The 26,477-nt window shown below is 45.5% G+C and overlaps 1 protein-coding gene across 1 annotated transcript; it reads left to right on the plus strand.

Moving 5' to 3' along the window:
* The first annotated feature begins 433 nt into the window (after positions 1-433).
* LOC146796254 (cathelicidin-related peptide Oh-Cath-like) lies at positions 434-25,499 on the plus strand. Its single transcript, XM_085630192.1, has 4 exons — positions 434-649; positions 2,481-2,588; positions 10,874-10,957; positions 23,729-25,499. The coding sequence occupies exons 1-4, from the start codon at positions 470-472 to the stop codon at positions 23,972-23,974; spliced, it is 618 nt and encodes a 205-aa protein (XP_085486318.1). The 5' UTR covers positions 434-469; the 3' UTR covers positions 23,975-25,499.
* The last annotated feature ends 978 nt before the right edge of the window (positions 25,500-26,477 follow it).

Genomic DNA, 26,477 nt, shown 5'->3' on the forward strand with positions numbered 1-26,477 from the left:
TGTCTGTGAACCAGGTCCCCAAAAGAAAAAAGCAGGAGGAGGGTAGTTTCAGCTGCATTTTAGAATATGCTAATGTTTAAAATTGAAGAACTTTTTTTTAATTTTTTTATTATTATGGTAGGTAATTTGAGAAAATTGGGATTTTTGACCTATGAACAGTTCACGTCATACAAAATTACATTAAGCGGGACAGTCACTTCAGAAATACACCTTAGGGGATTTCATAACAGATCATCGAAAGGTCACTCGTGCTGACAAATGATATTGTCTAAGATTGGCCAAACATCCGCCTTCGTAATAGACGGGTATTTCCACGGACTGCTCCTGTACCCGAGAAATGAAAGGAAAAAACAGTGCTGCTTTCAAAGGGAAACTTTACTGCCTAAAAATGAAACCATGAAATAAGGGATCGGTAAATAAAACGAGTTCTCCAACGTCTTTGAGAGCAGAGAGCGAGACAAAGGCAGAGATGGGCAGTTGGTTGAAAAGGGCGCTGCTGCTCTGCTTGGTGACAGCTGGCTCCTCTGGGGCCCTTTCTACGCACCCAGCAACCAGCGAACAGTTTCACCTCATTGACGAAGCCACCGAACTTCTGAATTTTGGAGTGAATAGACCGGCTTTCCGTCTCCTGTATTCTGACGTCAGGCTGGTGAGTAATGTTTGCCTTGAAGAGCCGAAAGCCAGGCTGGGGCTACGAACCCCAGAATTCAAAGTGAAGCAGACTAAACGAGCTGCTTATGTATGTTTCAGCTCTCCTTCATTGACTGCTCAAAACTTTTTCTAATGGAGCAAAATGCATTATCTGGAAAGCCAACTCATTCAATTTTTCATGCACAATATATTTCCTATAGGTCTGTTACAGAGGTGCAACTAGAGTCACATTTCAGGGGGGACCAAGAAAAATTTCGGGGGGGGGGGCTAGGGGCTTTGATACACGTAAATAGAACAGTGTGGTATCTTAGAAGACTTGCAACTTATGAAATATGATCTGCGTCAAAAACAGTAGCCTACCTAAATAAAGTACGCATCTGTGATCTGCATGTTAGTCAATGGTTTTTGTAGCAAGCGCATTAACTCTCTATGCTACTTTCTGATTCAAAACTGTGACTGAACAAAACCCAGAAAACGCCCAGAACTGTTTTAACCAATAAAGTTCATTTACCACTATTATAATCCCCTCAAAATTGCTGGGCATGCAATGACCTGTGGAGCAGGTGTCTTAATCATGTAAGATATTTCTAAATGTTTGCCTCTTTGTGAACACTTAAGTAATCCAGAACATATATACTGTCACATGTCCTTGCTGCCAATTTCTTTGAAGCAGATAATTTTTTTAATGACTGTATATGTTAACTGTCACACTCTGCTGTTCAAGCTCTGCACCTATGACTCCGCCCCCTTTCCCCTGCCACACCTTTACACCCAATGCATGAGTTCCTGGAGTAAATAGTTTCCAATCCCATTACTGATGACATGTGCCGGTGTAGTCATTTTTCTACTTTGGTGGGTGCTGTCATTGTCATCTTTTAGCGTCCATGCGTGGTGCGACACTTAGTTTTCCTTCTATGTCTATACCATCCAAGTTTTTGTTTTAAAAATCAATCTGGCCACCTTAGAACTGAGTGACGTTATAAGATACTAGAGAAGCCCCTTTGTGTTATTAAATTCACACTTATGTGCTCTAAAAGTCTATTCATTCATTATTGTATTAATTTTGATACTGTGCTTATCAATATTCTCTAAAATAGTCATGACCACTAGAAGTAAGTTACAGGTGAGGACCACATTATGCGGAAGGGTGAACTAAATTGTCTAAATTAAGAGGCAAATGATGCATCATAATGTATCCCATTTTGTGATGGTGTTACTTCATTATTTTGCCATTTTGACATGTTAACACTATTTGGGCAAAGGTTTCACCTAATTAGTACTAGTATGATATGCAGATAGAGCAATAAGCAACAGAAAGATGACCAGTTCACCTTTGCAAAGGTCCTCCCAATATTTGGCAACACGTCACTGCATTTTAATAACTTTTTATCTTTTTGAGCTTGAAACAACATTTTTGTTTGGCTAAAAACAGCAGATTATGCAGTCGATGATGGATTATGTATCAAATGAGGGAAATCCATAATTTTATTGAACTCCTCGTTGTCACAAGATTGCTTAATTCCAGTGGTCTTGGAAATAGTTCAGCCGGTTGCGTGACATCCTGCAGTAGTTGTTCTTCATAGCTGAATATTTGGTTGCAGTACCAACAAAAAGGTAATTCAACAATATAGAAACAGACAAAACCATTAACAAAAGGAGCATAGTTGGAACAGTGCTGATAAAAGCAGTTACCGTCCCCACTGGAATTATGAGATCTGTGGCACTTCTGCAGAAAGATGATCTCTGACTTAACATGTATGTTGTTTGAGTGGATAGACGTTTGGTATGGATTTGACAATCTGTTTGTGACATTCTCCCCTCTGTCTCAGGATGCAAATCTCCAACAACTTTACTTCACCATCAAAGAGACAGAGTGCCTAATGACAGAGGACTTTGAGAGAAGTAACCTCGAAGATTGTGATTTCAAATATGGAGGTGTAAGTAAGCATGTGCCTGATGCAGATTTGAACATTGTCACTAACAAAAAAAAGAAACAAAGTCAGTTAGGCAAACTAAATCATCTAACACACGCCTCAACATTTTTGTATCAGATTCATGGGGTCAAATGTCAGCATATTGATCTGTGTTGTGTGAATGTCACATCGTTGTGTGTTCAACCCTAAAAAGAATCACAATGGTTTCTAAATTGACAAACTCTACTTCTAGTCTTGACTCAGTCCTTGGACATGGGAAGGGGGACTACAGTGGACAATTCACAAGTTATGAAGATTATTGGTGGCTGGCAAAGAATAGCTGTAGGTAGATCTCAGAAACCTTGGAGAAGAGGGAGAAGAAAGGAGGAAGGATTCTGAGTTGCATGGAAGCAAATTACCGAATTTGCCGAATGCAATTTCCCTCAGCCTGTTTTTAGCCTGGTATGCTTTTTTTCCACACTCATTTTTTCCATGTGGGAGAACAAGAACCTTTTTTTTCTGGCCACAGGAATCGAATGAGGCTTTGGTTGCAGCAGCAGCCAAGCCTCATTCCCAGTTTTTTCACACAAGGGTGAATATACGGAGTTCCCTCCTGCCAGGAAACATAATTACCTCCTCGTCCATCTTCCTCACCACTGTAATTACCAATGAGCATTCTGCTCCCACAGAAACTCCAAGCAAAAGTTATCATACTAGTCTACCTATCCCTCCAATATGGCCCCTAGTGGCAACAACCATTCACATAAAAGGATACAAGATCCACACCACAACCTGTTTTTTTGTTTCTGCACTACTCCAAGTGCTGTTCCTGTGTTCAGGTAAGTGGGGGCAGCGGTCCTGCTGTATTGGACTCTCATGTCCCGGGGGTTTTGGTTTGCCTAGCTTATCTTCTTTCCCCCTTTTGCACTTCCTCCTTGGTCCTGCTATAGCAGACTCCCTGAGTGTGCTGTGCTTCTGACCTCGCTTGCTGGAGGTCTCCTTCTGAGTCCTGCTCTAGCGGACTCAGCAGGTCTTTGTGGTGCTTGGCTGCTCAGCACCTTTTCTGCACCTTTTTGTTTGGTCCCCTAAGGGTTGGGAGGGACGCCCGGGCTCTCCTGCAGGCTCCCTCCAGCCCATTATCTTATCGGTTTCCCGCTGGGACACCGCATAGGTCCCGGTGCTCTTGGGTTGTGGATTGGGTCCGGCTCCTTGTTGGTCGTCGCGTTGTTATGGCATAATTAATTTGGGCCGTTGGCATTCCGGGGGGGGGGGGTTGTGTACACGCTGGAGGCTTGCAGGAGGCCTTCTAGGAGCGTTTTCAGGGAGCTTTAGTAAATGGGGGATTTGAAAGTGCAAACTAGTGCTTTTCAGGCCTCCAAATACAGTGCATGTGTGCCGGGCGCGCACCATTTGGCAGCCTGCCTGATCACTTTTGCGGCCGCTTTGATGTTCTCAGTGAGCCGCGCGGCCACTGAGAACATCAAAGCGGCCGCGAAAGTGATCACCATTTGCCACCCCCTCCCTTATCCAACTTCCTGCTTGTTATTTTATACTTGCCTCGTTCCTCCGTTGTTAAGAAGCTTGCTTTCTTTTGCCATTTAGTTCGAGCCAATGTTTTGGTTTCAGCTACAGCTCTTCCGCTGTAGCAACTGCTTTGCTTTTGTTTTCGCCACAGCATTCGTCAAACTGCATTAGTAGTGCTCTGTGCCTCATCATCAACACCCTTAGCGGTTCTTGTGAGGCGATGTTTTTTTAAACTTTGGCATTTTTTTACGCAATAACAACTGCTTTAATTTTCACATGTTTTTCATTGTGTTTTCGCTACGGCTTTTCTCCTCCGCATTTTCAGTGTATTTTCCTCCACTATATCTAATGCTTTGCTTTTGCCGTGTTTTTAACTCCGTTTTCACAACGGCATTTTATCAGCCCGCATTATTAGTGCATGTCCAGTTAACGTTAAGGAGCTTCAAAAATACAACTGCGGCAGAAGCACTAACCTCTGGGCTTCCATTGACAGCGGCACATATGCAGCATTTACTTCGAGGCTATGTTTTTTATGGGTTTCAGGTACAGTTCCCCACTTATTTACATTGATGCTCTGTGTTTGCCGATATTGATCCTATACTTATACACCTCGGCAGCGGGGTTACAAAGATACTTGCTTTACTTTCCCATTTCATTCAACACAATGTTTCACTTTCAGGTACAGCTCCACCGACGTTTACATTGGTGCTTGCTTGCTAGCAGTTTGTGCGCTCTGCAAACACAACATTTATGTTGCTTATTGACAATTACAAAGTATATTAGCTCTAAAGTATTATAAGCCTGCTACATTTGTGCCTTTTAACCAAAAGCCAAGTATTTTTTTTTTTTATTAGCAGATTTTTACTTCCAGCTATTATGTGCTTCCTCGGCGCGCAAACTTTTTTTAAAATTAAGACTACGTTACTGTATGCCCTAACGTCCGTTTTGTTGTAGCCACAGCCAAACCATTTACAAGCCTTTTTCATTCTGTACATCTCTTTCACAATACAAACACATCATTCGACCCTTTCTGCTTGACTTGGTGTTAAAGCTGCCCCCACGTACTTCACACGTCTTCTTCACAGTGTGTGCTTTAGCGCCGTAGGAAAAACAACAAGCATTGGCATAGCCAATAGATCTCGCCTTTGGGACCTTATAAGTGTTTAACCATGCAACAGTTAATGTTGTTGCACCAAGGATATTGTGCTGTATAACTAAATACTTATAAGGTCCCAAAAGCGAGACCTATTGGCTATGCCAATGCTTGTTAAACGATGCTGGCTTGCCGTGATGGTTTTTCATTCATTTTTGTTATGGGGGTGCTGTCTTGATTCTTCCCACGCTGGGAGGTGTTCTGACTCCGCTGCCAAGGTCTCTTCGCTGGCTGTGTTCCAGCAGATGTTACATTTTGCGATGGCTGCCGCTTTTCGTGGTGGGAATGTTCCTCCATCTGGAGGGGCTACTTGTGTTCCTGGTCCCTCCTAGGTCTCTGGTGTGGGAGGTTGTCGATCTTCGGAGTCGTTGTTGTGCTGGGGTCGAATCTTCAGGTTGTCCTTCTGCACGTTTGCTCCATCCTGTTGTTTTCAGGGTCTGCTGTTCATATGGATTCTTTGACCTATGGCCATTCCACCATGCATGCTTATGATCTCATCTGCTCTCAGAAGTTGAGCAGGGGCAGGCCTGGTTATTATCTGGATGGGAGTCCACCTGGGAATACCATGTGAGGTAGGCTTATAGGCAGTGTGACACACTTTGCCGCCGCTTCTTTTTCTTTACAGTGCTGCTGCTTATTCTTCCCCTGCTATCCAGTCGTTGTTGATGACCTTCCAGCTGTTGGCTGTGTTGTTGCACCGGGCCACGGACATTACTTCCACTCTCGTCCTGATGGGGCAGCGGCTCTTTTCCGTCATTTCCTTTGGTTCCTTGGGGGCATCGGCATCGGCATCTGCGGCTGGGTCTACTGTTGTGGCTCGTCCCCAGTTGTGGTTACGTTCTTGGTAGGCCGCTGCTGCGCTGAAGGGTTTGCTTATGAATATCCTTTTTTTTCCGGTATTGAGCTTTTTGATGCTCCCTTGGAGAATTTATTCAAGATGTCGGCGGAGGTTCGTTAGGAGTTGGCTCCTGAGATGGTGGCATGTTCCCTATGTTTTGGGGCTCGTCTGGCCTTTTTGGGTCCTACTCATCCGGAGCAGGTTCCTCAGTTCTTTCGTGGACGGGGACGTGGCCGGGGTGCTCCTTCCTCTGGCACATCCCTGTTTCCTGCCACCTCTTCCTCCTCTTCTGCACCCTCCATATCGTGACTGGGTGGCTCCAGGTGTGGATCCTGTGGGAGGTCACCTGTCTCTCTTTGTGGTCGGCTAGTTGCGGACTGTGTCGGCCAGTTGGATTCTTCCAGTGGTGTCGGAAGGTTTTCACATGGGGTCGTCCAGTCTCCCCCGGACAATTTACAGGTCACTCCTTACCCCTGGGACGCTCTGCTGAATGAGGCTCTGTTGGTTAACGTCTGTTGCCTTATGGTATAAGGCGCTGTCGTTCCGTTGCCTGGGGATCTTTGGGGGCTGGGAGTGTCCTCTATTCTCTTCTAGGTGAAGAGGCATACAGGGGTCTTCAGGAAGATCTTGGTCCTGATGTGGTTGGATTGATTCATTCCCCCTGTCTCATTCAGGGTGGTGTCTTTGCAGGTGATCCTGCCCTGATTTATCGGTAGATTTTCTGGCTTCCATCGGCCATCAGGTTGCTTTTCTCCCTGTCCCTGTCCATCTGGACTCTCGGGAATGTTTACGCTTCTGTGTTCTGGGCAGTCTTTTTCAATACAAGGTGTTACCCGTTGGCCTGTGTTCATCCCCTTTTGTCTTTACTGAGGTACTAGCCCCTCTGATTGGGCATTTCCATGGGATGGGGGCTGTGATCTTCCTTACCTGGATGATTTGTTGATTTCTGCTTCTTCTTTCTTTTCGGCGGAGTTGCAAGTCAGGGAGGTTTGCCTGGTCCTGGTGGGTCACTGTTTTCTGGTGGATCGGTAGTATCCCTGGCTGGTTCCTTCTCGGCATCTGATGTACGTTGGGGCTCCCTTCTGGACTCTGTTGGGATTTGTGTTCTTGCCTCCTGCCTGGATATTGACTCTGGTGTTGGTGCTTCGGTCACTGTTATCAGGGACTTGCCCTCCTGTGAGCCTTGGGTGTTATCTGGTCCAATTGTGGGTCATGGGGCTGCTGACCGCCTCCTTTTTGGTGGTTCCTTGGACTCGTCTCCATATGGCTCCTGTGATGGGCCATATTTTGTCTGTTTGGCGCCCCTGTGGCCTGGTTTCAGTCGGGGGTTCATGTGTCGGCCAAGGTGAGGGAGGTTCTGTTTTGGTGGTTAGACGATGGTCCTCTGTCCGGGGTTGTCCGTTTCTGATTTTTCCCTCTCTGGTGGTCACTTTGCATGCCCGTCTGTTGGACTGGGGAGGCTACTCTGGACGACGTTTCTGTGCAGGGCTGGTGGTCGGTGGCGCTGATGTCTTGCTCCTCCATTTACAGGGAGCTATGGCCCGTTCACTTGGGTCTGTTGGCATTTGCTGCCTTGCTGGAGTGTCACCTTGTTCTGGTACAGATGGACAGCCGAGTTGTCATGTCCTACATCTGTCATCAGGGGGTTGCCGGGTTCGTTCCCTCAGTCGCCTCAGTCACCTCCTTTGTTCTTGGGTAAAGTCGTCTTTGGCCTCCCTGTCAGCGGTTTCCCTCCTGGGCCGGGAGCATGTTGTGGCAGACTGTTTGGGCTGGGTCTTTCCTCCATGGGATCTTGTCTCTGACCCGGGTGCTGTTCCGGACATTGCTGAGGAGGTTTGTCCAGTGGTGGACTTGTTTGCGTCTCCAGACATTACCGAGATCCGTTGTTTCTGCACGATAGTGCCCTATCAGATGGCTTGGAAGGTAAATGTGCTGTCCTTACTATGGCCCATGGGCCTGTTGTATGTCTTCCCTCCAGTTCCCCTGCTTCCGGAGGTTTTGCAAGTGCCGCCGCCCATGGTTTTCTCTGTTGTTGAAGTTGGCAGATTGTCTGGGTTGGACGTTGCTGTACCTTCCGTGTCCCTTGTTGGGCACTCTGGTTCCTCTTCCGGTGTTCCATTGCATGGGACTTCGGACTTGATTCTTGGACCATGTTCCCTGGTCCACGGTGGTTGTTCCTTGATGGTTGCGGATCTTCTCTGGCAGTCCTGATGCCTCTCTCGTTTGCAGTCTTACGCTACGCATTGGGTCACCTTTGCTAGTGGAGTTCTGCGCCATGGTTAGTCTGTTGAGGGTTTGGATCCTGCTCGGGTCCTGGATTTTTTGGAGGGCGGTTTTGTTTTGGGCTTGGCCCTTTCTCTCCTCCGTGCTCAGTGGGTGGCTGCTCCGGCTTTGCTTGGTCTCCCTTTTGTGTCTGCGGAGCCCTTGGTAATTCACCTTTTCAAGTCTCTGGCCTTTCCATCCCCACGTCCTGTCTTGTCTCCTCATCTGTGGGGCCTTCCATTGGTATTGAGTTCTTTGCAGGGGGTTCCCTATGGGCTGTTTGGAGTCGGTGGACTTGACGTTTTTGACATTGACGTTGGTGTTTTTGGTGGTCATTGCCTCTGTCAGACATGTTGGGGTGTTGGGGGCTTTCCTACGGTCTGCTCCTTTTTTGAGAATTTTTGAGGATGGGTTGCTCTTGCGGGCTCTTCCTACTTTGGTGCCTATGGATTCTTTCATCGGTCGGCTGTGGCGGTCCTCCCTATCTTCTTCCTGTTCCTTCGTCGGCGGAGGACTCTACATTGCTCCTTTTTGGATGTGATGCGTGCTTTGTTGCCTTGCTTGTCCCGCACGGCTTCTTTTGGTACTGTGACCAATTTGTTTGTCTTTTGGTGTGGCCCCGCAGTGCCTGCGGCTGTCTCTTTCCACTCTCATGTCAGTGGATTTAGGAGATTGTCCTATTGGCATATGATGTCTGGTCTGTGGTTCCCTTTCGTCCTCTTCTGGGGTGTTCTACTCGTTCTGTTGCTGTTTCTTGGGCCGCCTTTCGGATATTTCTGTTGAGGATTTTTGCAAGGCAGCCGCTTGGTCTTCCCCTCATTCCTTCATGTCTCGTTCCCGGCTTGAGGTTGCGGTTGGTGCTTCGGTTGCCTTTGACTCTTCTAATCTGGACTCAGTGGTTTCTTGAAATGTGTGTCTCTCTCTGTTGTTGTCACTGGAGTTTTTGTTGTACTGCCTTCCGTGTGTTGGCTGTGATTCTTATCCATGAAGCTGATGTTGCTTTGGTATCTGCTCATTGGTAATTACTGTGGCGAGGAAGACGGACAAGGAGGTAATGCCCCTGTTACTTACCGGTAATCCTCATTGCTCCGAGTCCTAGTCTTCCTCGCCACTGTATAGTTTCCCTTCCCTCCCGGCCCTCTGTTGTGGCTTCATGTATTCAGCTTTGGTTTGCAGGTCGTGGTGTGGATCTTGTATCCTTTTATGTGATTGGTTGTTGCCACTGGGGGCCATATTGGAGGGATAGGGAGACTAGTATGATAACTTTTGCTGTGAGTTTCTGTGGGAGCAGAATGCTCATTGGTAAAACTGTGGCAAGGAAGACTGGGACTAATGAAGATTACCGGTAAGTAACCGGGGCATTCCCTTCCCTGCCCCACTCCCCTACCTCAACCAGAGCTCCCTGCATACATTTACCAACTGCTCAAGGCAGGTGATAAACACATGTGCTAAGCTCCATCAAATAGAGAATTCTGTGTATTTCTATGACCACAAAAATAAGCCCCACCCAGAAATTCTCTATCGCATGGGGTTTAACTTATACTTGTGTGGTATTGTTGTGGATTTAATTAGTGCTTTCAGTGGGATGAAAAAACTGGGGCGTCTCACAAAGGGGCGTGACCCATGTAATTCAGTTTGTTGCTTAAAAACACGTAAGCTAAAAATCTATGCTAAGCATAGTGTGCTGCCCAGCTGGTATTTTGCTGCTTCTGTCATTGCATCTAAATATATAAAACAATAAGTAACAATACTCCAACAACAAGCCAGGTCAATTGGCTTTGTCAGCGGTTGTTAGTTGCATAAGATAAGTTAATAACAACTATGGCTTTGCTGTATATGACATTAAAAATGCTTCTGTTCTGAAATGGTGAGACTGTGAAAGAGCTATAATGAGTCTCTCTAAAGTTCCATCAAAGGCAGTGAAGGGTGGTACTGCTGCAAAGTTAAGATTTAATTTTTCACCCTGAGGTTAAGGGCAAAAATAGAGAGCCCTATAGGGACCCGTCTCAGCACCTGCTTTTAAGAACTGCCAGTGCTGAGCACAGGCAGAAACCGGCCCACTTAAGGCCCTGGATTTACTGCATAGTGAAGGTAAAATCGATTGTGATTTTACTGTTACCCATGTATCATCCAACTCGTAATAAGGGTCTTGGTGTCAAATTACAGATTGAGCGCAGTGTCCTGGTCGTCGTCAAAGCACACGCTAAAAAAGTGTTTCCGAGACATGTTTACTGCTCAAACCTGTCCTCTTGCCAATTACTTGTTCATCATTTTTTTAAGCAAAGTGTGTGCTCTCATAAAAATAACCATAAAAATTACCAACCAACCACGTTTCATTTTGAAAGTCATAATTTTGTAAATATTTTGCAACATTTTTATTAAATTTGGGTAAGTTTCGCAAAAGAATACACAATATCATACACCCCTAATTTAACAGAATATTAGGGATTTTCTGTAATCATGGTAAGGGTTTACAGTATCTTTAGTCAGAAACTTCATTTAATGAGAGTGTTCATGTTCTTCCTCTTACAGATTGTGAAAAAATGTTCTGTAAATTGCCCCACCGAGCAAGAAGCTAGAGCCCTTGTGGTCACTTGTGACACTGTGCAGCTGAAGGTATGACTTGCATCCAGATTCTGTTCACTACATTTTATGCCTCAAATTGTTATGGCTTAATTAATTGAAATACCATTGCCCATTCATTCAGAGTATTGGTGGGAATCTCTCCTAATTTCCATCCTGCTGAAACTCTACTCCCAAAAAGAAAATCCTGCCACGAGAGATGAAATCCCTCCATTATCTTCAAGTGGATGGCAATCTTAACTGATGTGATCTTAACTGATCTTCACACAATTACTGAAATATTGAGATGTTTCACAGTTATAGGTAGCTCAAAGTTGTCTGTTATTAAAATCCAAAGTTTCTTTAATTAACATTGTACATTTAGTTATCCATTTTCAACCAATAAAGTTCAAATTCTTGTTAATGATTACATAACATTTTTCCACATCAATGCAACTTTCTTCAAACCTCCTAAATAAGGTTTAGAACTTTTTAGCACACATGTCCAACTAACAAGTTTTAAAAATTACTTATCTTCTTAATTATATTGGGCTACTTCCAAGAAAAAAAATCTAAGGATGTTCATAGTTCACCATATGGAGTTTGTGATGACTCAACAAGATGGTTGCATAAAATAAACATATACTAGGGTCATGGCTGAAGCAGCCAAGATGTTGGACACGTTTTAGTGGAGCTCTTGGGACTTCCTTTGCCGTCCTGCTCCAACTGCTGCCCTGGGTCCCCCTCGATCACAGTGAGATCCCCAGAGCACTCCTCCTATCATCTGCAGCCGTTATTGGGGCTGAACAATGCTTCACCGCTGGCCCTGGTGGAGCTAATTCAGATGGGGGCGTTGCTGTACTCCATCCCGCAAAATGGTGCCTGTCTGCAGATCCTGTGAAGACTCCTGAGATGCACCGGATCCACCACACACACTGGGGAGGACCCCAGGAGGCTCATGGCAATCCCCTGGGTATCCCCGAGGACATTCTCACCCCTGGCTCAGTGTTACTGTGGGGACAGATGTGACAAACAGCGGAGGCCGTCACCTGGGGCCAGGCCTTGAGTGGCGGATGCCTACCCCATGTGTGTGCCCTCTCTGATCCCTCATATGAATTCTACTATTGTCCAGGAGAGCGGCAGTGCTGTGAAGGAGGGCTACGGTGATATCGAGACAGTGCCCGGTACAACTCCTGGTGAGTTCCCCTCTCCCCGGGCCTGGTGGGGCCTTGGTGAGAGGTGAGGTGGACATCAAGCAAATTGCTCGAGCAGAGCCACCCCCTGGGCCCTTCTTGATAGACTGGCCTGTGGAAGCTAATGGGGTTGAATGCTGGTGTTGGGGCCCCATGTCCATAGCCTTAGGAGATTGATGCACCCCCCCATTGATACTGCTTCACTAGTATACTAAGAAGCCCAAATCACCAGGAGTTTCAGGTCCAATCACCAGGAGTTTCAGGTGGGTCCTCTCCTGGCTGGCATGGGCTGGTTTTGGCGAGTGCCCCCCCCCCCATGATTAAGGTCAGCCTGGCCCTTCTGAGACCAATGGGTCCCCCCTTTCTCTCCTTTCTTCTGAGCACCAGTGTCGATGGATGGAAGTCTTCTTTGGCTGCACCTGCTGCCCGAGGTCTCTCCTGGGTCAAGCGGGCCGTTGACTGCCACCAGTGGACACCCCTCCCAAAGATGGTACTGCCTGTGATGCCACTGCCTATGATTGACACCAGAAACAACGAGTTCTGAACCGGCACTCTGCACGCCCATCTTTCTACAGCCTGCATCCCTCAGCTGCAAGGCATCCCTCATCCACCTGTACCCCCCCCCCCCACTCGGCTGCTCTGCTGCCCCACCACTTGAATGGGTAAGCGTGCTAGGAAGTGGGCATTCCTGGACATTAGCGTCATGGTGACATCGGCATTAAGAAGGCTCCTTTCTCGCTCCTCCCTGCTGTTGGCTCTGATGCATCACAAGCCAGAATCTGATGAACAGTTACCAGTACCCTCTGCCTGCCCACATGCACACCAGATATTGCAAGCTATCCAATTCTCGAGGGAGGCCCTTGACTCCAGAATTGGGGTGGTTGATGTCTACATTGATGTGCTGTTTCAGGGGCTTGGCGGTGTGGCAGGGAAGGTGACTGAGGTGGAAAGTTGAGTGTCCAGCCTTGAGGATGATTCATCCAACTTAAAGACCAAAGTAACTACACTGCTTTCAACTGTTCGCACCATTGAGGCTAGGGCAGGAGATGCAGAAAGTTGATTCCATCAAACCTGTGCCCTGTTGGCTTCCCTGAAGGGGTTAAAATCTCTGACCAAGAGACCTTTGTGAGAAACTGAATGAGATCTTGGATTCCTGAAGGGTCTCTGTCACCATGGTTCATGGTGAAGCGGGTGCATGGGACCAGGCACAGCATCTTCCTCCGGGGTCTCCCCCCAGCCTGTTATCACCAAAATACTGAAGTTCCGTGCCAACAATGTTATTCTTTGAGAAACCCGTACTTGTGGCAAGCTCTACTTTCAATCATCACACATCATGATCTTGCCAGACCATACTCAGGTGACAAAACTGCAGTGCAATTCCTTTGACTCTGTAAAACAGAAACTCAGGGTGATGTATTTGCAGTACATGCTACTCTTCCCAGTGCGACTGTGGGTTATCCACAGATCCCGCTCCCATTGCTTCAACACCCCAGAAGTGGCTTGGCAATTGGGCAACTGAACAGCGAGCAGTTAAGAGATATGACCCAACAAATGACGCCACCCAGGTGGGCAGATGCCCTCCACACCCCACCTCCACCCGCTCCCAGACCTGAAACCGCCCCAAATCCAAAGGTCGTTGGGGGCAACCTGGAAACTATCTTGCCTCATTGGAAACTGACCCTGCTTGGTCCCAGATGGAGATTGAAAAGCCCCTCACTTCCCTACTGCCCTCCAAGGAGCTGAAATGTTTTGACATTGCCACCTCTGTGAGGATGGCCATCTTGTGGCTCCGTTGTGTTCTCTCAATACTCTGGTCATTGGCATATACTGGCCCTGGTCCAAGGATACCTTACCTGTGGTTTGACTGCTGCATATTGAAACTGCACAGGAGGAGGTCCATCTCAACTACCCCAATATCTTGTTTGTTTCTGTTGTTAAAAGGTGTTGGGCCACAGATGCTTCACAGGTAGAAGTGTGGGGTGTAGGGTTGTTGGGTTGGAATGTTAAACTTGAAATGTTGCGTTACAAGTGTGACTGGATGTAAATAGGAGCGGGCGGGGAGGTGGGGAAGGATCGGGATGCAATGTTTAAGTTCATGGTGTTTTTGCTACACTGTCAAAAAAATACATTTAGGTCATACAATTTTATGCTCTTTAAAAGAAGTTGCTTGCTAGATCTTAATTGTTTGATTACATCTAGAACTGGATTTCATATATAGCACTTTATAATACACATTCATCACCCCTAAGAGCATTTAATAACAAGGATTAATAAAACCTAATCTAACAGTAGTCAAATCATTTGTCTGGAAAAGATGAAGGTTAAGCTGGTTTTGCCAGGATTTGAACGTGTGACTTGAGGTTTACAACAGTTGTCTGTAGCAAGCATTAATTCCTACCTCTATTGTCATCATGAGCTAAATATTTAATTGTGATACAGACTTTATCTTTCTGCCTTGACTTGTGATCCATTGAACCCAGCTTTTAAAAATGAGGTTTTTGCACAATCACCTATGGTCTGAGAAAGAAGCTGTGAAGTAAGTGAATAGTAAACATGGTTAATATCACGTGAGAGACATCAAAAAGGAGCATTTTCAGGCAATATTAATATAATAGCCCAAACTACATGGATGCCCTCCATAAATTCTTTATGTAAGGCAGTAGAGTATTTTGTGGTGATTCTGGTTAGGTTTCTCCATGCAAAACTTTCTGAATACCCCAAATATGGTTCTTGGATTCACAATAATAAATTCTTAGCTCAGTCTTGGTGTAATGGCAAAGAGCGGTTAGTCTTTACTAGAGGAACATGTGTTAAGCATTTCAGAGTACCAACATGGATGATAAGTAATTGGCATGACTCGAAAGAAATCCGTAACCAATTTATAAAAATAAAGCAGATAATTATATGAAATGAAAGGAAATGAAATTGTATTTGTATAGCACATGGCTACCCTGAGACCTCTCAGCGCTGTTGACAGAACAAGCAGAAGAGCCGAAACGTTAAAACGCTGTCTTGAAGAGGTGGGTTTTTAATAAGCCTGGGCAAAACACTACGGTACCCTCGCGTAGTTTGCGAAGTTTGCGCTACTTCGCACTACGCAAATTGCACGTAGCACAGTGCAAACACGCATAGCGTAGCGTAGTGCAGCGGTCATTTTTTGCTTGCTCACAGTCCTCAACTTCAAGTTGGCGACCGCGAGCAAGCAAAATGACATCCCGGCGAGAGTTTTTCCTCGTTTGCGATCAGCAACATCAAGCTGCCGATCGCGAGCGTGGAAAATAAACCTCCCGGTGTGCTTCTCAACGCGGGGAGGTCAGGTTTCTCATTGCGAGTGGTCGCGTATGCTCGCAACCGCTCGTGATGAGAAACTACCAGTCCACGTTGAGAAAGCTGCAGCTCGATTAGAATCTACTCGAGCGGCAGAAAACGACCGCTTGTACTGTGCAAGATGCAGTTTGCACTGATTGCACAGTGCGGACAAGCATCCGGCACTGTGCAATCAGTGCGAACAGCATCTTGCACAGTGCACTACGTAGTTTGCGAAGGTACGCGTGGCTCGCGTAGTGTGAAGTGCACTTCGCGTAGCTACGTGTAGCGCTACTTCGCAAACTATGCCCAGGGTTAGTTTTTAAGAGTTTACGGAAGGCCTGCATATTTGTTTCCTTCCGTAAAATGGGGGGGGGAGCGTGTTCCAGAGTTTTGGTACATTAAACGAAAAGGAACGTTTGCCCCATCTAGATCTTCATATTTTCTTAGGAGTGGCCAAAAAAGAGGAGCTGGAGCGAAGGTTTCTGGGGGGTGATATGGAGTGACAAGGGGTGATGACCGGGCCAGTGTTCCACATGGCTCTATGGGCCAGGCACATGGCTTTGAACTGTATCCTGGCCGAAATTGGGAGCCAGTGGAGGCTCCTCAGTGCTGGTATGGCAGATTGCCACCGGGGCATCTGGAGAAGTTGACGGGCAGCACAGTTCTGAATTATTTGCAGTTTATGGATGGTAAATTGGGGAGCTCCCAGGTATAGGGCATTCCCATAATCAAGGCGGGAGAGTATAAGGGCCTGTACCATAATCCTTCTTGCCTGGAAGGGAAGGAGCGGAATAATTTTCTGCAGCATTCTCATCAGGCTCTACCAAGTGGCTGAGAGCTTAGGCGCCTGGTGGTTAAAATCGAGTGAACTGTCGAGCCACATGCCAAGGCTCTTAATCTGTGCCTTTGGAGCTGGGACAGGGCCAATACGGACTGGCCACAGGGGTGCAGGGATAGAAGAAATGGAAGGATGAGGGTTGCCCAGGAACATAATCTCGGTTTTGTCCCCGTTGAGCTTAAGGTAAGAGAGTTCCATCCACTCGGCCACCGCCTCTAGGCAAGGACCTAGGGTGCTAGATGACCCCTCTGAGTTATTTAATGCCACTATGAGCTGAGTGTCATCTGCATAGGTGATGATCTTAATGCCGAATGGATGGACAATCTCCGCCAGGGGACTCAAGTAGATATTAAATAGCGTAGGGCTCAGGGCAGAGCCCTGAGGAACCCCACAGCTAAGAGGTAACCGGGTGGACACCACATCTCTTTCAAAGATTTGGAAGAAGCGGTCACTGAGGAAGGATTGGAACCAGGTTAATGCTGTGCCTGTCACTCCCATGTTATTGAGACGATGTGACAAGATGTTATGGTTAACAGTATCAAAAGTGGCACTGAGGTCTAGGAGGATGATAGGCGCTGAGCCTCCCTGGTCCAGTAACCTCCTTGCCTCCTCCGTTACTGCTAGTAGAGCCATCTCCATCCCAAGCTGAGGACGAAAGCCTGTTTGAGAATCATGTAGCAAGTTGTTGGATTCCAGGTAATCAACAAGTGTGGTATTAATTTGTTTCTCAATCAGCTTACTCAGCAAAGGGAGAAGGGAGATTGGGCGATAGTTGGCCAGATTGGATTGGTCCAGATTAGGTTTCTTCAAAAGGGCCCTGACCATTGCACACTTCCATGCAGGGGGTACCGTACCAGAGGTGATGGAAGAGTTCAAAATTTCAAGAATTGCTGGGCGGATAGAGTTAATGACTAGGGTAAGGGGCTGCGGGGGTGCAGGGTCAGAAGGGGAGCCTGAGGTTACCTCAGATCCAGTGAGTTAACATCTAGGAGGGGAAATTGCTCCAATGAGCAGTGGGAGTTAGGAAGAGGACCTCTTGTTCTGGTGACCATGGGCTCAATCGATGAAGGATATAAATCTTTTGGATTTTTTGGTGGAAAAAAGCTGCCAAATTATTGCAGCGAGTTAGTGCTCCATCTGTTATCGGAGGTTTCTGGGGCAAGGTGGTGAGTGATTTGGCAATACGAAAAATCTCTTTGGGTGAGTTAGCGGCAGTACCTATCTTCTCTTCAAAGAATGCGGTTTGGGCATTTTCGATTTCTAGTTTGTTTAGCCTGATTGCCTTTCTGTAGTCTAGTATCCTAGCCTCTGAGAAGTTATGTCTCCATCTTCTTTCTAGTCTTCTGCATGACTGTTTTAGATCCCTCAATTCGGGGGAGAACCATGGGGCTGTTTTCAGTCTGCTTTTCTTGTGAGTGGGTGCTCTAGGGAGTACTAGGTCGAGGGAGCTTTGGATCCAAGTATTAAAATTATCGCTAGCCGAATTGGGATTGGGATCGCTAAGTGGTCTTGTGGCTTCAAGAGCTATGGTCCATTGGTCAGAAGCGAGCCTAGACCATTTTCGTTCCAAGATCGTCACTGTTCTCAGGGGAAGAGGAGGCACAGAAGTCTCCCAACATAGAGGAATCAGAAAGTGATCCGTCCAGGGGAGTGGGGTAGGGGTACCTACGACCAGGTTGTGTAGGTTACAAAACACATGATCAAGAAGATGGCCCTTGACTTGTGTAGGGGTGAATCCTTTCTGTCTGAGTTGGAACGCCAGGAGGCTCAGTAGTAGCTCACTGGTTACGTGATTGAAGGGGTCGTCTAGATGGATATTGAAGTCTCCAAGCACCGTAAAATTGGCTGGAGCCAGTGCTAGATTGGCAACTGACGTAGAAAGATTAGGGAAGAATTGCCCTAGGGCTCCCAGGGGGCGATAGAGCAATAGACCGGAGAAGGTACTCGTTGGTGAAAACTCTAGAGAGAAGGCCATGCTCTCACAATCTGGTAGCGTATTCAAGGTGGTTCGGCAGTTGAAAATGTCTTTGAATATAATGGCTAAGCCCCCACCTCTGCCGGTCTTGCGGTCGGCTCTGAGTATTGAATAGCCCTGGGGAAGGGCTTGGATAATAGCAGGATCGGCCTCAATCTGAAGCCATGTCTCTGTCAAAAAAAGGGCATCTGGCTTGAGCTCATCTATTAATAATGCTAATTCAAAAGAGTGTTTAGGGAGCGATCTGCAATTTAAAAGAAACATCCTTAATGGGGTAGTGGCCTGGGGCGCGTAGATATTATGAGGCTGGAACCTAAACTTGCAGTGGGGACAGTGGGAAGGCCTATTAACAATATTCAGTGAATGTAGACAGTTGTGATTATTATCCCTTCTCAGCGCATGCAGGGATTGGGAGCTATAGGTTATGTTATTTCTAGGAATATTGACAGGGGTTGTGGCCCCTGGACCCGGCCGGACGTAAAGTATATAACTTTATACACAGTAAAAAATTTAAATTGGATAAGTATAACTGGAGGTATGGATTTTAGAAGCAATATTAAATCAGTGCAAAACAGTACTGCAAAACGTTATCATTGTGGTCAATGGTAAAAGCCACTAGTGATAATCAATCCCTTGCAGGTCAAGTTGCATGGAACCCATGGAGGGTAAAGGTGATGAGGGTCCCAGGACCATGCCACAAAAGTTAGTTTGATTTTCACTGGCACAAGCAGCACAAGTGCAGAGTTGTCCTGGCTGTCCTTGGTGCTGAAGTGGGAGTCATGGGGGAGCTGGTTTTACCACTTACATGGCGCTGGTGGGGGACCGGGTGCAAAAAGCCGACAATAAAGATACTGCTGATGCCGGATGAATGTTTTGTGGGGTTCCCTTGAAGTGCAGCGTCGAGTAAAGTTGGTGGCTCCTGGACTGGTGACAAAGAACTAGTTTTCAATACGCATACTAGTTGTACTGCCAAATCATCTCAATGATAATAATGCTTTCTTACATGTGGACCTCCCTTCCCCCCTTTCCATCCCATAGATCGGGGGTTATTGATCAATCAAAGGATAGCTCACTACATTAGCATTTCTACACCTAATACCGTATGACGAAACTGAATGTGTGCTCTCTTATTTACACCTTAATAAGGGAATAGTACACTTACAACAAGTACTAGCTGTACCTCGTATGACAAGATGGAATGTTTTTTCTCTCTTACTAGTATTGAAAGGAGGGACGAGTTTTGCCATAGAGAGTGAGGACACCCTAGTGTCTCACCTCGATATAAGAAAGAATTGCCATTTTTTAGCTGTTGCAGACAAAAATATGTCTGAGGTAAAACCAGCAATGTCTATATTGTTTGTTTTCTGTTGATGCTTTTATCTTAATGAATCCTACACTATTTTAATAAGGTCTGTTTTCTTCCCACAAACTCTGCTCCTCATCATCACTGTTCGGAACAATAACTATAGGTTCAATTGAACAGTTACTCTTGGGACTATCTAACCCAACTCTCCTCCCCATAAAGACCCTGTGAATATTCAGGTCTTTCACTACTTAGGTCCTGAAGAAAGCCCGCTTGACCCCTCGGGGCATAAGAAGGGCTGAAACATGTCGACCTTTTTATGGACACTTTTTTAGAATGCACAGGGTCCTAACTCACCCCTGAGTGCACATCAAAGACCTACGAATCTTCCTACATCCAGTACGATTAAAGATTTTTTACTGGCTCTGTGGGCTTTTAAATATATTCTTTTCACCACTAATCACTTCACCAAAACTCACTCTTTTTTATCTACGATCACTACCAATATAACCAGTGGTATGTTCTCCAGGTGGAGAAAGCATTACAGCAAAACCCAATGATGATGCTGTCACGTTACATATAACGAAGCGGAGAATGAAAATATACCGCTAACATCGATCTCTGTATAACGTGATTGAGGGTTTTTTAACAGTACCTTATACTGCCTTTGCACACCCTGGTTCTTTTGGGACTAGTGATCCACTCCCCTGTTGATTTTTGGATACTTGAGACAAGGAAGTCGAGCAGAAAAGTATTTCAAGGTCCCAGGGGAAAATGTTAGCCAAGTGAAACTCGCTGGAGGTGAGGACTAGGTTTCCCACAATACGCTGGGCCATCTACTTTTGGGTGATCCTTCCAAGGGCCCAATGGTCAGCAATTCTTTCACTCCGGTACATTGTTTTTACCTGCGGTGTGCATTTGACTAGTGCCACTAGTATAGGGGAGTCTAGAGTTGCCTTTGGCTCTCAAAGGGGTCCCTCTGTCTGGGGGAACCAAACTTTGGTGCAGGACAACTCACAGTCATACAGTCCTTGGATGTTGCCATAGTGAAGAGTATTCAGCCTTTGCTTTTTGCAGACCCTGTTGTCGCAGACACGGGTCTCCTCTTTGCCCTTTGCGGCAAGTCGGATCACAACTGATGTTCTGGTGTCAGAGGTAGCTCTTGAATTCTAGATTTATGGGTGCTAGGGGTGTGGGTGCAAATGGCCAATGGTCTACTATATTCAAATATACTCACCTCTGTGCCCGAGCAATGTTGGCCAATGCCCTGTGGCGCTGTCCTATGCAGCTTTAGAGGAGTTTGGCTCTGGTTCACCCTTCGGCCGTCACCTACCCAGCCGGACATCGGACATTGTTTTTACTCGTCTCCTCGTTGTGTTTCCTACCTGCACTCCTTACCCCTGTTTTACACAAGCAACCTTGGCTGATGCCCGGTGAAGCTGTCCTATGCAGCTACAGAGGACTTTGGCTCTGATTCAACCCTAAGCTGTCACCTACCCAGCCGGACATCAGACATTGTTTTCCTCGTCTCCCGGTTCTGTTTCCTACCTGCATCCCTTACCCCTGTTTACCATTCCCCCTCTACCTGTCACTCCGCCCCAAAAGACGCTTGTCTTGGCTATGCTACGCGCTACTAACTCACATTTCTGTGTAATCTCATGTTTTCCTCTTATGTCTATACTTGGCTCCTGTAGCTGATGTAATTTTGTTAACTGTAACTCGCTGATCCTCATATAAAGTGCTTTGATACCTCCGGGTCTAGTCAGTGCTATATAAAACTTTTCAAATAAAATAAATAAAATAGAATGCGCCCCTGAGGTGACCTCATCCGAGAGTGTGTGTCTCATTTTCTACCCAGAATCCTCTATTTTACCACTTTTAGAAATGACAGAAGGTTCCTCAGCTGTTCAGACCAGGTAGCCCACCCTAGAGGTGTGGCTAGCCGTCTGGAGGTGTACACCTCCTGAATACCTAATTTTCCTAGCTGCCCTGGTGCAAATGTGCCTGGTGGCAGGGGGAAGGCTGTTTCCTCCTTTGGAAGGCAGCCTGGGTGCATGTCACAGGTGGTGAAGTGGTTGAAGTTCACTGCCTTGATGTGCCACTTCATTAGCCACCCTGTCAGAGAGGGAGGTGTGACCTCCTTCCTCCAAAGGCCTTTGTTTCTGACTCCTAGGAGAGTTCACACCTCCTGACAGGGGGTTAGATTCCTGTCTAGGTAGCAGCAGCTGTGGGCTGGCAGCCAGAGCACAAGAAAGGCTGGGATAACAAGGTGGGCAAGCTCCAAGGTAGCCACTTGGGCGTGAGCCACATCGTCCTCAACATGATATTTATGTCAGGGGTGATGAGGAAAATTGTTTGATACCAAACATGACATATTTCGGTCATACCATTATGGAGCTGGCAACCTTGAGTTTCCCAGAGTGCCAGCCAATCTGATCCGGTGGACAGCCTATTACTTATAGTAGCCTTTAATGGAAAAGCCCACTATAGAGACATAAAGGTTTGCACTTACAACAACTTTAATATAATGCACCTTGCCTCCTGAGCTTAGGATGCCTTCCTTAGTGGTGACTGGTATATATCAAGGATAGTGTATTGACTTTGTCGCACTTGGTGAGGGCCAAGTCTTGTTAGAGCAGTTTACATTGCTCATGCAGTCTGCGATCGCAGGCCTGCTGTCAGTAGTTTCCTTGGGTCACTCACAAACAATGCTTCATTCCCTGATGACCTTTTACCACCCATGCCCTGGGTACCACTGGTACCATATACTAGGGACTTATAAGGGGAATAAAGTTCTTGCAGATTGGGGATCCCAATTCACACATATCAGTTTTAGGGAGAGAGCACCTGCACTGGAGCCTGGGTAGCAGGCTCCAGTACACTTTCAGGGTCTTAATCATCAGCATTGGAACAAACAGTGTGGTGAGGGTGACCACACAAAAAGGGCACTTTCCTACACTTTAAATACAATATTTCCTCACCGGGCACATGTCAGATTTTATACTTTAGAGTGAAACATATTGAGGGACTCATGCAGTTAGAAAAAGAGGGAAAACCAGAAAACAAATCTGTGGAAATTGGATTTTGGATATTCAGCGTATATAAACTCTTCAATAAATAAGTGGTTGTTTGATTTCTGTCATTCTCTTTTCAAAGAAGTTTACAAATCTTTTATGGCGTATATGTATTGAGCCTTGTCATTAGTTACATAGGCCTCACCTCCTATGGAGCTTTCTTTATTACAGTTCATAGTCCACACTCGGGAGTTAATACTGCCTGTAAAACAGTGGAACAGCGGGTGCAGTGAATCCTGGTGTGGTGATATCTAGCCAGTTCTGAAGGATGTGCTGAGTCACAATGTGGTAATATTGCACATTTTCTCCTGCTTAGAGCTGCAAAAGTGTGACTGTTATGGCTTCTAACCCCACAAATTTCACCTGGCTTTCAGTGCGGACATTTGTAAAGATAAAAACTGCCAGCTCACTTTGAAAGCTGCACCTCAACTTGTGCCCAACTAAATATTACCATGCTCCTCAGAATGATAGACCTATATATTACTTACTCTGACACTTTGTAAATTTAGTGAGATAAGCTTTATGTTATGAAATCACAGAGGACTTAAGTAAGTAGCCGAGTTATCTGAAATTTATGTCTAAAGGGGTGAAATTTAATTTGCGAAAAACACATTGCTTAGTGTGCCAGAGGTATCGAAGTGACATTTCGATCCCAGACCTTATCGAAAATCAATTACAGGGCTTTACAGTCCCCATTCACATTCTTGAATTATGGGATCCTACATTTCATGTGGTTGTCTTATATGAAAGGAGATTGTGTTCGTAAGTGAGCCAGGAGTACTGGGCTCTCAGGCAGGGCCGGACTGGCCGGAGCAGACACCAGGCGTTTCCCCAGTAGGCCGTAGGGGTGGGAGCCGATTCTCTGGCAGTGGGGAGTGGTTTTGTCACGTGGGCCAGTTTTGCAGTAGTGCTGCAATATCGTCCCCCAGTAACAAATGCGGGAGTGGTGCTTTTTACTAGCACTCCCAGGGCTGGTTGAGCAGCAGTCTGCCAGGGCTGGTTGCTGTTCCCAATCCGGCCCTGCTCTCAGGCTATGAGTTTCAAATCAGTCGTGCTCTTTAGCAATGATATCAAAATGAGCACTATGTGTCAGGGGATCTTTGCTAACAAGTATTCCTTCTTTTTCTCCTCAGCGTGTACGTGTGAAGAGGTCTAGACACGGAAGAAGCGTCCGAGGAAGGAGAGGAAGGGGCAGGGGTGAGAATGTGGGTGGTGGTGGGAGAAGAGGTAACCAGTGGAGGAGAGGTAGTAGGAGTGGTGCTCGCTCATCCATTGCAAGTGTTGGGACCAGAAAAGGGGAGCACAGAGAAGATCTAAAGAAGAAAACCTTGCCTTATTCAGATACTCATGCTTTTTCAGCTCCCCCTATGTTTGGCTGAACAGCTTTTACTTCATTTTTTGGAAGTTTAGTTGGAGATCTTTCTTCTCCTAACATCTGAAATATTAACACATGGGCTTTGAATGTCAATTTGGAAAAATCTAAAATTAAAATGTCCCAAAATAAAGCCAAAAACAAACAACTTGGACTCAAATCTTTCATCAGTGTTACAAAAATCAAGACAATCTGAATGACGCTTACCTCAGCCCAACACTGAGGCGCACCTAGTAACCGGCAGCCAGAACATTAGGCATATATTAGCATGCAGATTCACTATGTCTTGGTATTTAGATATGTTCAGAGTAGCATGCTTGGAGAGCTGTACCAAGATCAGCTTCCAAACGTCCTACTGAGAATACCATGTGATAAATACTTTGGGATTCGAGTCCCTATGTGTCATTCTGCATAGAATAATATTACGCACTGTGAGAATGTAGCCTACTGGGCAAAAAGATGTTTCCAGTAGTTAAAGGTCTTCCCCTAAACCCCAACTATATTTCTAAATATGGGGGATGATATTTTGCTATTCCTATCCCTGAATGGAATGAACCTCCGACCATTTCCAGGATAAAAATGGTCCGAGAAGAATGTGTGAATGGCCACAAATGTATGAACCCTACAAGACTAACCGCAACTTTGTATGCCCATTTCGCACCCCTTGTTTTGGATTTACTGCTGCAGGTATCTCCACACTTATGGTGGTCAAATCTACAGCAGTAACACAATGGGAGTCTGCCAGGATTCCCTTGAGGAATTCCTGACAAACTGAAATGTATGCATTTTTGGAGATCAATATATATTTCCTGGCAACTGTTTCATTGTGGAGTAAGTCGTAAATTCGTCTTGAAACTTTAAGCTAGCAAATCACTAGACTAAAAAATCGTTGTATACATCAGTTGTTGAAGCACTAGTTCATGGTGACAACCCTGCATCAGCATTTCGGTGGGATTGCATGTTTGCTGTTGGAAGGGGCAGCTATCTTTCGGGTTCCCATAAGATGTAAGAAGCAATAAATGTAAGAGGTTATGATAGCAAAGTATTTTTATAATAACATTTTTTGAATGTTTTAGGATATTAATAACCACCTGGAAAGTATGTGTTTGATTTGCGGTTTTAAAAATGAAGGCGTTGAATAATGATGAAATATTGTGCATGTCATGTCCCACCAATTATACAATGATCAGGCACAGGCATCAAGCTAGGATTTTGCGAGTCCTTAATTGCGAATATTAAGGATTCGCAATTAAGGACTCGCAAAATCCTATGCATGTAAGAATCGCTATAATAGCGATTCCTACACATTCCTCATTTGCGACTAGCAAATTGCGAGTCGCAAATAAGGAATAGCTTCCCATTCATTCCTATGGTCCTACAGGCTTGTGCCTGGTTATTTATAGAAATTCGCTTCTTGCAGATGTTTATGTTAACTATAACCAGTGGATGGAAAGTTTAGATTTTGAGATAACCATATAATAGGAAATTGTGAGGTATTTATGATTGTTTTGTAATAAAGATCTATGGAAATGTATTCAGCATTTCTTTTTTGGGGGTTTTCACTGCTTTTAGACTGATATTAGTTTACATGTTTGAATTCTCTATTTCAAACAGCTCTGATTAATTGACAAATCACAACATAAATGTCGTCTGTGGCTGTGAATTACAAGGATGTTTCTGAAAGATAAAATCAAATCAAAAATTACCATTTGTGCGCATGGTCCAATTGAATGTATGACTTTCTTCAAATTACATTCTTCTACTGTGGTGCACTAGATTGCATTTTGTGTGCTGGAACCCTTATTCCTTAGGCCCCTTCTTTGTATACCTTTCTATGACAATTTTCTGTTTTCTGTTTTCTTCTTCTTTTTCGTTTACATATCAGCAAAGACTTGAAGTATCTCCATTGTAATAGATCTGTCTAATGGATATTTATAGCTGCTGAACATTTTAAATTATTACTTGCTAGCGAAGCCACTGGAAAAGGACACCACTGTGCGACATGGCCTTTACCATATAAATATGAATGTGCAATGCTCGCCACATAATACATCTTCTGTTGCAAAGTTGACAGATTTTAACCCCAAAAATGTTTTTATCTCAAAAGATCTTTAATTATCAATCAATCAGGCACAATGCTGTGAGATACACTTTACTAAGTTTAAATGTCACTGTCAGCTGTTGACAGTGGCGTGCTGCAGGGATTCTGCACAAACACAGAACTATGCGCAGGCTTATAGGGCCTTGGTGTATAGTGACCGGGTCAACCTACCACCTTAGTACCCACGATCCCAGGACCGACTAGCTATAGAGTCTCACTTGCTCTCCTACTCACTCATAGAAACAAATGATTAGACACTCCAGAACACAATACTCACAGATCTCTCAGGAATCATGGTAACAAGACATACCCTTTCACTTTCACTCTTGTACTTGTCAACAATAACATCTGACAGAGACACGAAACAGTTTAAAATATTTATGTTAACTAACGTGCCCTAACCTGTAGT

This window comes from Triturus cristatus, chromosome 10, assembly GCF_964204655.1.
Source record: "Triturus cristatus chromosome 10, aTriCri1.1, whole genome shotgun sequence".
In the NCBI taxonomy this organism is placed as follows: Eukaryota; Metazoa; Chordata; class Amphibia; order Caudata; family Salamandridae; genus Triturus; species Triturus cristatus.

Coding starts and splice junctions, on each gene's coding strand:
- LOC146796254 (XM_085630192.1), top strand. CDS start 470: ATGGGCAGTTGGTTGAAAAGGGCGCTGCTGCTCTGCTTGGTGACAGCT. Junction 2,589..10,873: donor GTGATTTCAAATATGGAGGT/GTAAGTAAGCAT, acceptor TTCCTCTTACAG/ATTGTGAAAAAATGTTCTGT. Junction 10,958..23,728: donor GTGACACTGTGCAGCTGAAG/GTATGACTTGCA, acceptor TTTTCTCCTCAG/CGTGTACGTGTGAAGAGGTC.